Source organism: Sparus aurata, chromosome 17 (genome assembly GCF_900880675.1).
Source record: "Sparus aurata chromosome 17, fSpaAur1.1, whole genome shotgun sequence".
Classification (NCBI taxonomy): domain Eukaryota; kingdom Metazoa; phylum Chordata; class Actinopteri; order Spariformes; family Sparidae; genus Sparus; species Sparus aurata.
This window is the reverse complement of record NC_044203.1, coordinates 10,081,761-10,096,120: the sequence shown is the minus strand read 5'-3', so window position 1 is coordinate 10,096,120 and position 14,360 is coordinate 10,081,761. Positions and strand designations below refer to the sequence as shown.

The 14,360-nt window shown below is 42.7% G+C and overlaps 1 protein-coding gene across 33 annotated transcripts in view; it reads left to right on the top strand.

Annotated features, from left to right (window-relative positions):
• The window catches only part of rims2a (regulating synaptic membrane exocytosis 2a), a 148,663-nt gene that overhangs the window by 70,336 nt on the left and 63,967 nt on the right, over positions 1-14,360 (top strand). For 19 of the 33 annotated variants that reach the window (XM_030394740.1, XM_030394739.1, XM_030394742.1 and 16 more), the window contains one exon: positions 5,835-6,781. In XM_030394740.1, coding sequence (XP_030250600.1) covers positions 5,835-6,781 — 947 coding nt within the window. Of the gene's footprint in view, positions 1-5,834; positions 6,782-14,126; positions 14,195-14,360 lie in introns of all 33 variants that reach the window. The other 14 variants (XM_030394776.1, XM_030394771.1, XM_030394765.1 and 11 more) reach the window with 1 other exon arrangement.

Below are 14,360 nucleotides of genomic sequence, written 5' to 3'. Positions count from 1 at the left end.
TTGATCTTTGTGCTTGTGGCATTTCTTTGGTTTTAAATGGATATCAGCATAACCTCTGGGCAAATGGATGTGGGGATGGAAGCCCCTATTGTCTATTTCACTGACATTGGAATTCTTCATGAAAAAGCCACACTTCTCTCTCTATTTATGTAACATCTTCAGAATGTGTCTTGATCATTGGAGTAGCTGTGAGGGGAGTGGAAAAGGAGAGAAAGGTAGACGGAATGAGATCGAGAGGCAAAATTAATCCTATATTCAAAATCACAGTCTGTTTTGTGATTCATAAGGCATTTGAACATACTGTATTGTGATTATCTTCTCCAAGCTTTCCAAATAGACAGCGATTAGAGCATTATTGCTTAACAAGCAGCCTGCAACTGTAATACCAGTCTACTGTATGTGATGCTGTTATTTGTTTATATTGGTGTTGGTGTTTCTAATTGTATTCAGTGGAATATGAAAGCAAAATATTTTTTGTTGTGTTGAAGTTCTTTAAAAATGTCATTTTATAACAATAGATGGATGAATTATGTGCTAAATAATCATGCTGATCCCAGCACTGAGCAAAGGATTGATTATCAATTTGGTCAGTATTGTGCGTCACTAGTATGGCATAAAGATCATGGACTGTTTGAAAGTGATGGTTGCTCGGGGCTTTTTTGTTTAAAGCCTGAAGTGCAACTAAATTGATCACTAGCCTGTGTGTTGCCCATGCTCTACGTAAATGTATGTATGATAACCTTTCCTTTATCGTGAAACCACATCAAATCTTAATGATTTGCGACCACAGGGGCTTCCTGCTTGATCTCGTGCCTTTCATCATATGACTGAGGTAGTGTTACAAACGCAGCCAGACTAAGAGAATGGCACAGTTACACAATCTAGTCCATTTGCAGCATGGGAACTGGGCTCTGTCTGTGGAAGTTTCTGATCGGATTCTGTCAGTAGGTCAGAGCAGGAACACATCTTACGAGTCACAGTGAGTGGGACAGCCTCGCCACAGACAGACCCATTTCTCATTTCACCTCTGTGTACAGGGAATTTTACCAATTGGTTTTTGTGTCGTTTTGAAGGAAAATAACAGCATATAAAGGTTTTATCATGGCAAGCATGTCAGGTCACTTGTAATCTTTTAGGGTCACACTTTTTAATCTTTTGGGGCCATAGTGTAATCCTATGATTTTTGTGAGCCATGGATTTGATACATCGTGCTGCTTTTGATAAGGAGAGTGTACTTTAAAGAGATGATTATAATATTGGAATTACCTTTAGAGCATTCGAGGTGTACAAGGCTGTGGTAAAAGCAAAACAGAGGCCATGTTTACACATCATCGTAGAGATGCCTGTGTCCTTTCTGATTTATCTCTCTGCATACATGCTTTGCTACAGTACTCACATATCAGAAATTACAGCCCGAATGAAAGTCCACGCTATCAATGTCATAGCTGCCGAAATCTTTTTTCCCCCCGTAAAAGTCCTTGTTCTCGTCATGTAGTGAGATCACTGTCACCCTCTCTGAATTGAATCTTATTGTCATCACCGTCCTTGTTGCCAGCTGAATGAGGTCTTGTACTTCAAACACTGTCACAGCAGAGGATTTCTATAGATAGCTCAGAAGAGGACAACAGGAGTAACGAGGGCTGCTGTTATTCCCACAGCAGAAATGCACAGAACCTTGTATTCCCACACAGTAGCATGCAGACAATGAACATGCCTCTCCATTGTCGTCCTGTTAGAATGATTCACTGCGAGTCGATCTGCTGCACACCATACCGTCTGTGCTGCAGCTCAGTGCTGTGTCTATGGTGACATCACACACGCATCTTGCTTTATAAGGGCATGTGATGAAGGGAGTACGTCACCGTGCGGTTCGTGACTCAATCAATGCAGCAGCCAGGCCTCTGCGCAGCATCACAGGCATCACGATCCTATGGTTCCCATCCTGCCACTTCGTGCTTGAGCCTGAGGATCATGGCTGAATGCACCATGCACACCAGCTGTATGTTTAGCTATAGGATGCAGTTAGCTGACATTTTCCCCGCTTACATGTTTTAGCTTGTTTTAATTCAGATACATTATCAATGATCTGGCCCTTTTTCCCCTTTTCATGTCTTGTCTCCCCCCTCTCTATCTGTGTCTGTGCCACTGAGGATGGAATATAAATCTAAGATCAGCAGAGTGTGTCATGGCAGAGCTATGGAGAGCTCAGAGGTATCTGCAGAGGGGCTATTACAGTAGCAGTGGCAGCTGGAACAATGGGGGGAAATTCACAGTAAAAAATTCAGTTCTACGCCACCACTCTGTTGTACCTTCCGAAGGCAGGTTCAGGGCTGGCAGTGTAAGCATGATGATGCAGATGCTGTTGGAGATTTGGAGTGTTGTTTTTAGCTTGCTTGCTAACTGCCATTGACATTTCTCTGTTTAGACAGGAAGGACATAAAGGGCTAAACGGGAGCAGAGTAATGTGATACTCGTGCCAAGATGAGTTAGAGCTTGTCAAAAGGCACTTTGTTAATGTTTGTTGTAGTTGCTATGCGCATGTTCTATCTACGTGTGTGCTCAAGGTGTAGGATTTCAGACAACGTCCCAGAGGAAACATTAGCTTGAATCCCTGAGGACATGCCTAGAGCCAAAGTGAAGCATTTCATAGGCAGCCAGTGCATGCCACATAAAACAGAGACACAGCAACAAACATGATGATGGCATGTATAAGTGAGCACATGCACCCGTAAAGAATGGCACACTTAACAAGACCCGTCATGAAGTGACTATAAAGAGATGTTTCTCATGCTTGTCACACACTCCCCCATCCCCGACTCCACATTAAGTCACGTCCTATGTCCCCTACTCCAACATATAATTTCTGCTGCCGCTTCACTTTGGATTTGTGAATGAAGCGCTGCTCAGTTAGTGTCCAGAAGCAGATCATGAATAATGCAGCAACCCTCATGTGTTTCTCCGGTTGTATCTGATCCACTAGCGAGGCTGTGTTTGGATGCTAAGGTGATTGGAGGCATTTGTTTTGATGTAGAGCCGGAGGGAGAGGTCAGTGTGAACTACATTACTGTATCATAAAGACTTTTTCTTGGCCTTTGCTATAAATACAGATGTGTTCATTAGAGTCCATTAGTCTTGTTTTTGCTGTGTGCATGTTTCCATTGCATCAATTGCGCTAAGATGGTTTTTTTTTTTAAATCCATTTGCAAGAAGTCACCCATCAGTAAATTTGTGGGTAAATCTTTAACCTTGGATTTGCTATTGATAAGCAATGTAGTAGCTTGTAGCATTTTCATTGACAGGAGTCATGTGGTGTCAACTTTATCAAGAGCTGAGTGCTTCCAATATTATTTTTTCTCTGGAAAAACCTTGAAACTTGAAAAATATCTATATGTCATAACATTTGAAGAGACATTTGTCTGCCCATTGGTGACAACAAAACAAGCTACAACTGACTGTTGTATGTTTAGTTATGCAGCAGTCATGGAGCAAAAAAAGCTCTTAGCTGCAGTCCAACAAGTCAAATGTTCATTCTGCTTTTAGCTCCATTTTGGTCTCTACCAGTTCCTTAGAGAATGATTTGCATAGCCAGACAAATAGTATATCCACTGTGCTGTGTGAGCACTGGCAGCCCAGCCCTGGCATTACAACCGCTAAATTCCTGCAGAAGAAAAGGTAACAACTGCTAGCTTGTTTATGTTTGTACCATTAGTGACCAAGTGATAGTCAGGGTAGCTTTCCATTTTCAGCATGTTGGTTGCTAGCTGGGAGGTTGCTGTTCTAGTGATCTGGGATTTTTCTTGACCAAATTATGGCGCTATTATGTCCTGTTATCAAGTAAATGCCTTTATGTACTAGTTTTGCTGAAATACACATTTTGTACCACACTATTGCTTAAGTTCTAGCCCTTCTCTAGCAGTCCATATTTTGTCCCCCTTTTAAGCTGACACCAACTTTAGCGAGACTATTCAGTGTTATAGATCATAGAAATCCAACACACAGAACACAAAAAGCCTCTTTCCCGCACGTGCCTCACCAGATCGCTCATATCTATTCTACTGTACATTTATTAAACTCAAGCTAACCTGAATCATGTGTGATCCAGTAGGCAGAGACCAAACCTCCTCTGTGGTTCAGTAAATCAGCCAATCACTCGTAAGGATTCCTTACCTTGGCCAATGTGCAAGGTTGGCAGAAATGATTTATGAGCCCTTTGAAATTTATGGAAAGTTGTACCGTACAAAATTAAAGGGATGCTTCACAGAGCTTTTTACTCACCAAAATGTCATTATTATTTTGGAGGAAAAGTGGGAGAAATGTAGGAGAAAAGTGGCTTATGAATAATTGATTCTCAACAAAAGAATAAATGCATTAACGCACAGTTAGTCTCCTCCAGGCTTTTCATCCACTTCGTGCCTGGGTACTTTTTTGACAGTTGGACAATGATAAAATGATTGATCGCTAATTTTAGAAATATGGGGCTCCTGACTGTAACCATACTTGGAAATATTCATCTTAGCATATTATTTTCACCTTATTTCCAACGTAATTGTGCTTTTTTAAAATTTTACTTCTCTCCACTCTTGTAAAAAAGAGGACTATTCTATTTTATCAACACCTGTTCACATGATTGCAGAAAATGTTTGAAAGAAAGAGTAAAAGTATGAGTTTAATGATATGATTTTTAAGAACACAGTCCTTAATAAGTGTGTATTTTAATGTTTTGTAAGTGGCGTTAGATGTTTTTCACCTAAAGAAAAAAGTGGTGAGATAGATTAATGGACACCTTTCACTGAGGTTACTAAATTCAGACAGTGCTGTTGTGGTCCCTACATCCCTTCATGTCCATTGAACTATGCACACAGAAACAATCTGTGAAACTCTGAATCATTTATCAGTGCACTACTCTCAGTACACTGTCTGGTTCCTCATCTCTCTCTCCTTGCACGCACACACACACACACACACACACACACACACACACACACACACACACACGCACACACACACACACACACACACACTATGGCGTGCACCTACACATTGCAAATGATAATGATTTAAGCACCTTCATCAGCAAATAATCAGCTGCCATCCAAATGAAAATGAAATATTGGCACCTAAAGAGTCAAATAGTAGATACAACTTTGTCTGCGTTAAGACTGTTCAACCTTGTAAATCAAATGAAATAATGAAAATAGGATTTTAACTGTGTGATATTTCTTATTTAAATTTCTTTTTTCTTTGTGTCTCAAGAAGCATATATATCTTTGCACATATTTCCTGTAAAATCTAACGGTATCATGCTAACGCAGAGCATGCTTAAAGAGAGCATTCAGAACATCTGTCAGCCATGTTATAGAGCCTATAGAGTCTTTTGCAGTGAGAAGAGGGAGCGGTGCTGCATCCTGCTGCTTAGTCCCATTTCTCTCTCTCTCTTTCTGTCTGTGTGTGTGTGACAGAGACAGAGCAGGCTCTCATCAGGTTTTGACAGCGACTGAAGCCTATGCAGTGCAGGGCAAAGTAAAGTGACTAAAGTAAAGCTGTAGACTGCAGACTGGAGACTTCAGCCTCAGCAGAGTTGCACTGAGATGTGTGATGAAGTCCTTTGAGGCTCATGTCTGACTGATACCTCACACTTTGACCTGCGCACAGGCAGACACACTGTATGCTCACTGGAAATTGAATTAAGCAGTATCACCATGCATACACAGACGTCACATGATTTTGATCAGGCTTAGAAATAAACCAAGATGTATCGCGTATATTAAAAGACATCCAGTTCAAAGATGACCACCCACTAAATCCCACTGGTTGTTGTCCTCTTTTATCTACAGGAAACGAAGCCCATCTGCATCCAGGGATCCAAACCAAAAATACGACCAAAGGGAGGGGGGCGACCACTCACAGTATGCCCCGACGGACGGCGGCATGCCCAGATCACCGTCTGACTATGGGGATGGGGACCCTCGGCGGGCTCCGCGGGGCCCACACATGTACCCAGATGTGGATGCGGCACGGATGGGCTATCGGGACCGGCGGGGTCCCGGACGCTGGCACTCCCAGGAATACCCGCTGGACCAGGAGCTAGATGGACCACCCAGTGAGTATGACCTCCAGCGGCAACGGCAGGAGGAGTTCCAGGCGCGCTATCGCAGCGACCCCAACCTGGCACGCTATCCTGTTAAGCCACAGCCCTACGAGGAGCAGATGAGGATGCATGCTGAGGTAGGACGCCTGAGGCACGAGCGTCGCCATAGTGATGTCTCCCTGGCCTACACAGAGCAGGATGACCCCGGCCCAATCCGGCTGTCTCGTCAGCATCTCACCGAGCGCCGGCCGCCAATGGTGGGACAGCGCTCCTATTCCGTTGACCGTTCCTCCCCTGGGCCAATGGGCCCTGGCCTTGGAGGCCATAGAACCAACCACAGCCCCCCAACACCGCACCGTAGCCCTGTGCTGGGCGACCGATCTGGGGACCTGCGGAGAGGTGACCTGGGTGGAGGAGGAGATCCCATGAGGAGGCAGCAACACCACTTGGACCCCAGTTCGGCTGTCCGGAAGACCAAGAGGGAGAAGATGGAGAGCATGTTGAGGAACGACTCTCTCAGCTCAGACCAGTCTGAGTCAGTGCGCCCACCGCCCCCCAAGCCCCACAAAACCAAAAAGGGAGGAAAGATGCGGCAGGTGTCGCTGAGCAGCTCGGAGGAGGAGCTGGCCACCACACCAGAGTACACCAGCTGTGAGGATGTGGAGATAGAGAGTGAGTCAGTCAGTGAGAAAGGTAGGAGCTACACACACTAACAACCTCAATCAGTGTCCTCTCTTTCTGCTCCAGTCTCTGTGTATAGATGGCTTAATTTAAAATTGCTCCATACAAGTGCACATTTCTTAGATGTATTTTATGCAATTATAAAACCATCCTTTTCTATGATTACTGACATAATGTTGTTGTTAAGAAAGACAGATTCCATTAACTGTAATGTATTATTGTTATTGTATAACTTGTTTATTGAGTGCAGCTGTGGACTCAAATCTAATCCCCAGTCTACAGTCTCTACATGTCTGTTTCTATGTTTCTATGTGTATTTGTATGTGTAGGGCTCATTTTTTTCGAGATAAATAACAACTTTTTGACAACATCTCAAAGACTGTTACAAACATCCATACTACCAAATCTGATTTTCATTTAATCCTAGCATTTTTAGAAAAAATCTCTAAAAACTGAAAAAAATGAGCCTTGCATGTGAGCAAAGCATTATTTTTTATGTGTCAATGGATCTTTTCTCACAGGTCTGGTGCCTTTGAGGAGGAGGCTTGCGTGCTCTTAAGCCTGTCAGATATGTTTCAGTGTGGATGGGTGTTTATGTGTATGGCTGCGATTTTAACAAATGAAAAACTGCTGCTCTTAAGCTCTTCAACTTTTGCGGTCATCTTCTGGCACAATTGGCCAGATCCTACCCTAACTGCTTCACACGATCAGTCTGTTAGTGTGTGACAGTGTTATATAACTGACACACTGAGGTTTTGGGTGTGGGTGTCTGGTGAAACTAGGTGAGCTGAGTTAATAACAATTTCAGTTTATTTTATTGAGTAGTAGTTTTATATCATCGCTGCTGCATACAAATGGATGTTATTTGCAAAAGAGAAGAGGGTGATTATATGTATTCCTGCTGTATACTGTACCTCCTCTGTGAGCCTTGACTTCTTGACCTCTATACTGTTTAGTTACCACCTGTACTTCCCTGATGATATCATTCCTGGTACAGTGGACCATTACAAAGTGGTAACAGGATTTATGTTCAGTCCAGTGGGGCAGGAGGCAGGAAACTGATGGTTGTGGGTGGTGGTTGGGTGTGAATGATAAAAAAAGCCATGTCTCTGCTCTAGTTTTAGCTTTATTCATTGCAAGTTATACTGTTGATTTTTTTTAAATAGCACAAGAAGTTTTATTTCAACTGTCAGTACCCAAAGACTATTCTAACACTGTGAGTTTAGTCTTCACATAGTGGGTCACTTTTACTTCAGTGTACCTAATGAAAGTGGCATGTTAGGTACTTGCTCAGCCTGTCCTGTCCTGGTGTTTAACTACAACAGGAAAATAGAAATGGACATCAGATCACTTATGGCAAATGTCCTACGCGCTTGGAGAAACAAGCGCACTTGTCCAAGTCTATAAACGTGCACTGGCTAGCAAACAGTCAGAGTGACTGAATTAAATGCCACTTTGCATAGGATCAACATCAAAAGCAATTGTTTAGGCTGTTAGCTTTTTTACTGCTCCACCTGGTTGACAGTTGTCGTAATTGCAAATTGATTTTGTTGTCAAACCTGTAATTATAGAGGCCTTTACCTTAGAAATGTTAAAGGCGCTAAACACAAAGAAAGAAGGAGGCTCAGTTGACAGATATAATAAAAGATATAGGAAGGAGAATAGTACAGTAACACAATTTGCTTTTAAAGCAGTAGACCAAAGCACTTGCCACATGCTCAAAATGTTTAAACTAGAAGAGAGGGGAGGAATTTAGTTGGTCTGCTATGTTATGTAACCGTTCTCCTCTCTAAAGGAAGCAGCCCAGTACCAGTGCTACATTATTGATGTGGGAGTTTCCAGGTTTCCAGGTAGCCATGGAACAAAAATAGGGTGAGAAGCTGGCTGTTTTTAGGGTCAGAGTTTGTGTTGTTTCTGTCTGCCTCTGTCTAACTCCTCCACAGGTCAACCTGTGTAGGAGAGAGTAGAAAAACAAAGGATACATTTGAACTTTTGACCTGAATAAGTATAACTTTCCTACAGCTAGCTATATAACATCCTGGGACAGATGATTATGAGGAGCTATCTTAGGTCTTTATGTAGGTATAATTGGCAGTTTCATTAATTTATGACATAATTAAGGCTGCTGTGACATAGTGCATGCAAGAAGTCTGAGAAATGGTTCAGTCTGCCCTCAGAAATATGATAACGGCCAAAATAAAAAAAATTAAAAAAATCAGTTTTGGTGGTAAGTAGAGTTTACAAATGGGACAAATTTAGCACGACCATGATATTGACATAGATATATTAAAGCTGAAACAGGCTGCATAGGTGAATTTAATGTTCCCTCCAAAGACAGCAATCATGACTCACATCTACCTTTCTGTGCAAAGAGCTGAAGCTAATCATGGAAAGGAATCTCCATGCATCTATTATACCATGCAAACCAAGCAGTTGTTGATTAGCTACCGTACAGAGTGCTTTGCCTCATCAGAAATAGGAAGATGCAGAAAAAAAAGTAAGCGCAGTTAAGCAAAGAGCATCAACTGTTATTGCATTGTGAGGCAAGACCGGGAGAGAGACAAAAACAGGGCAGGAAGCACCTTTTGGCCATATGTGGTCTGTCAGCGTCTTGGGGTTTGTACATTCAGCTTGACTAGGCCGGGAGATTGGTGTGTAACAGCAGGCCAAGCAGGGTGCATGTCATGCTCTCAAATCTCTTATAACCTGAGGGGGCTGCTGAGGAAGGAGGCGGGCTTGGTGGGATGAAGAGGAGGGGAGAGTGGGGGGAGGAGGAGACTGGAAGAAAGAGGGTGTGCCAGCTGTAATGGGCCTGACTTGTGCCTGCAAAAGCTGGAGACTGATTTATCGCGATGGTCCTCTCCCTGTGTTTTCTTCTTTATTGATTCCCCTGACATGCAGTCTCATAATAGTGCCGAATGGACAGAAACCGAGAGGCTGGCTGGCTACAGTAGAGAGGTGGACATTGTGTAAGGACAGCCTAAGTTACATCCTCAGTAAAGGCGTTTGAGATCAGTTTTTGATCCTCCGTAAGTCTGTTGGGTTTTCAGTCTGTGCTCTCAAGCTGGATATACCAAAAATATTATTATTAATTTTAAGTATTATACCTTTATTGGATATGTGTTTTTTGCTGAATAAGACAAGTTAGTTCAGCATTTTATTTTACAGTATAAGTTCCTGTTTCCATGAAGGCGTTAACATGTCAGTGTATCACCTACCTAGCATGGCGACTATGTTTAAACATACACAGTGTTTCACCTCTGCCTCTTCTCTGCTCTCGCCCCTTGAATTGTAGTAAAAACAGCATCAATAATTAATGATCCAATTAATAGTTTACACTGGTTTTTATTGAGCTGTCAAAGTGATGGAGAGCCTGCTGGTGGTGAACTCCGCCACTGCCTGCGCTCTGCCTTTGCCCTGAATCAGCACTTTGTGTGGCTTCGGAGCCGGGGCGAAACGGCAGGGCTGGGCGCAGACTGCTGATGCTCACAATTTATTGCCGTGATGAGTTTCCTGCTCCCTGAAAAACCACACAGTGCCTCGCTGGGGATCAGTGCCCAATTGTGGCTTGCCACTGGTAATAAAGCTTCGGGGAAAGAAAGGGGAAAGAAAGGGGAAAGGCTTTACGTAGCTCCATGCAGGCGCCCACTCCAGTTCTTTTTGACAGACATTGAGGTTGGGATAGGGAGGGGCTGGAGGAGTGTGATGTGATGAAGAAAAGACAGAGGTGGAAGTGAAACTGTGATTGATACAACCTTGAGGAAACCATGTATAGGATCTAAGTTTACTCCATCTAGCTCCAAAATAGACAAAAAAGGGCTAACCTCTCTCTGCCTCAACATAAAGGGATTTACATGATATGTTTCTTCTTCCCCCTGATCATAAATGCAGGCCCTAAGCTGTTTGGACTATCATGGCCACATTAGGCAAGCGACCTGTTCAAGGAGAGTGTCTACCACACTGAACTGGGCTCTGGTGTTTATGCTGCCGACAGAATAGCAGCTGGGAGGCAAAGAGGGTAATGACTGTTGTCAGCTGTTGGTTAGAGGGCCGCAGAGGGCACAGCCTGTCTGGGGACATCCATAATGTTTTATCACAGTGCATAACTGTGTACAGTACGCAGTTTTAGCACTTCCCTAGACTGATGGATGGATAGATACAGGATAGAGAGAGAGAGAGAGAGAGAGAGAGAGAGAGAGGGAAGGAGGAAAGTTTGTTGGTTTGGCTCAGACTGACCTTGCAACTTGGTCACAACTCTGAAGATAAAGGAAATTTTAAGTGTGGAGTGTCATCTAAGAACCTTTTACTAGTATAGATATCGGTATTAATATTAATAAGCATTGTGTTGAAACGCAATAAAAATAACAGAGGGCATGGCTGCTGAAGGTGGGTCATTTCAAAGAAAATGCAACATTTCACCCTGTGCATTGTAAAACATATACATTTGCTTAATCAGTGCAAATAAAAATACACCAATTAAAAAACTGACCCAAAACATGACATCCTTAACAGGTGATTACAGTTTGGCCATCCTTCATATAACAAATAATATATTGCACTTACCAAATTAACAATATAGAGGAACAAATAGAGATCTGATGGGATAAGACTGAGCTCTCGGACGATCTGGTTTTAAACAAACCCCGATGTTAGCCATCAGGTGAAAGCAGAGGTCCAATGATCACGGTTGCTGATTTAATCCCTGGTTCATCTTGTCTACATGTCAAAGTGCCTTGAGCAATAAACTGGTCCCAGGCCTGTGCAATGTGTGACTAAGGCATGCTTACCTGTTATCCTCCAATGAGGTTGTAACAGATACATGGCTAAACTTTTTCATTTGGTAAACAAGATCCTGTGTTACCGAAGCAGTTACTAACAGTGAGTAATGGACAAAGTTATGAAATTAGGATTCAGATTGTAATAAGCCTGAATTATCGTGATGTTAGAGGACATCTCAGAGGAAGATGTGGCTATATTTATTCACAGTGGCACTATCTTTACACGTCTTCCATGCAGCTTGTTTTTTCTATATTTAAAATCACTTTCGCTTTACCTTTGTATGCTCCAACCCCCATCGCCTTCCCCTCTACATCCACTACATCCAGAAGCATATGCGGTCTATTTTTATGCCTTTCCATCATAGTTCCCTGATTTCCCTGAGATTGAGTCCTCAGCGAGATAATGCCTGAAGGAGGCCTGTCCATGGATCCATTAGGTTCTACAGCTCTTTGCCTGGGAAGTGAAGTGTGGGAAATGTGATGTATATGGCCTCAGGGTTGCACAAGCTTAGTGTTTTCAGATGACCTTCCCGTTGCCTGCGGCCCTAAGGTTCACTCTGGCTACATACATACATGCAAGCACACAAGTACATATTTCAACAACAGCATGTGTTGTGTGGGGAACCAGAGTCTGCTGAATGTCTGTAATCCAAACCCATACATCACATCTGTTAAATGCATTTAGTGCCAGTAACACAATTTCTTAATTTATTGCTTTATCACTAAGTGTAAAATGACTTGCCAGTGTAAGTGAATGATGTTTAAACCCCATTGCCCTTTCATCATGGGATGTTTGATGCAGAGGTATGCTACCCACCAAGGTGCCAGTACAAAGAAATAATCAGAATCAGACTGCAGTATCTCTCTGACAATAGAAATGATTTCTCTTTATCTTTGGACAGCCTCAGACTTAAGTCCTCCTTACCTCCAAACTACTGTCTAATGGGACTCTTAGCACCACCTTTGGATCCAATACGCTTTTCACTATAATTCTAATTAGCTTGAATTTTTAAGCCTCTTAATCAAATTGAAAGTGCTCTCCATCTCTCTGCTCTGTGCATTCACGTGGGAAAACAGGGCAAACTCTGTAGAATGACAGAGATGGTTTTGCATTTGCGTGAATAGCTTAGCTTTCCACCAGATCAGGTGCTCACAGGGAGCTGTTATTTGTTTTGATAGAAGCATCAAACTAACAGACACCAGTTACTTTCTAACTCTTCAGATGGATTAATGAGCAGATAAAAAAGTTAAAGAATTTGTACCAGAAACCTCCATGCTGTAATATCGTCATAGCTATTTGACCAGCCTGTATTCCTCAAGGCTGTGTGTCCACTGGAGTTACAGAAGTTGTAATCAGAGCCTCATCTTTAAAAGCTCTCCCCGGCGCACTTTAGATTGAGGTCAGTTAAGGCTGTGTGGCACTGCAATCTGAATCCCCAGTTAAACACATCAGAGATCTGCCCTGCTCCCTTCAGGTGCAGCTACTCAAGGATAAGATAGCAGCATGCTAACTTTGTTTGAACAAAATGTGAGTTGTCTGCTGATTTGAATTATGGCAGGGCCCCAGCAAAGGGTTTAGGGTTTCAAGATATTCTCTGGAAATGGGGGTATGTTTCAATAGAGCAAATAATAGTCTTGTTAGTCTCTTCTAATACTCTTCTCTGATCATGTCTGCATAATATAAACCTACACCTTTGACCCAAGATTTGGAAAAACGTTGCATGACCATTAGGATCCCAGCTTTTGTGGTTAGCCACCTGAATCTTGGTGAATATTTTAGTAAGCTGATGACTGCCTGAACCAGGGGCCTCGAACTCAAATTAGCTGGCGGCCACTACTGGCATTGCCATCTTGTAGGAGTGCAATGTCAGCGTTCAAGTACTACAAGATGTCACAATATTTCTGAAAAGTTTGTTTTTTATTTCCATTATTAACATAATCATACAAAAATGCAAACAGCACTTTATGTACATTTTACATTGCAGTTTACATATTTCTTTTGACATGATTTTTTTTTTAACAGTAAGTGCAAATCTGAGTTTGACACATATAATGGGAAGAATATTCATGTTGTGAAGTTGATTTCATGTCTTTGTCAGTGTTTGAACAGGACAGAAGGTGAATGTGTAAGGATTTGTTGTTGTTTGTTTTGGAAGTCTTGCAGGAAATATAAGGAAAAGAGGAGGAAAACATTCTGTGTATGGTCATTAATGTAACAACTGAGAGTGCTCTGCCTCAGAATGCAGGCTTGTGTCCTTTCCTTGCTGGACATGGCTGAAGTGGCCAAATCATTATCAATCCTTTATGTAGCTATTACCTGAGCTGCATCTTTTTTTTCTTCACAGGGATGTTAGTTTGCACAAGAAGATCACCATTTGAGTTTGAGCAGTATGTTGTGTAAGCGTGTGTGTTTGTGTGTGTATGAATGAATGGATGTTTGGATGTCTTGGTTAGTGCTGTATGTGTATTATGTGTGTGTGTGTTATTGTCTGTAATGTACGTTGTGGTTTGTGGTGTCCTCACTGGTCCCTCTCGCTGTCCTCTCTCGTGTATGTACGCCCTTTCCCCCCACCTTACAGGAGATTTGGATGGCCATTGGTGGGACCATGCATCTTGGCATAGCAGCGAGGCCTCCCCAATGTCTTTGGTGAGACATGTGGAGCCCTGCCTTGACCCCCCGCTCCCCTCCCTCCTGCCCCTTGACCCCCCATCTCTCTCTCCTTCTCTGTCTCTCTCCTCCCCCCATCCCCCCTTCTCCCAGAGTCTTTTGTCATTTCATGTTTCCTTAGTTTTATTTACACCTTTGCATGTTG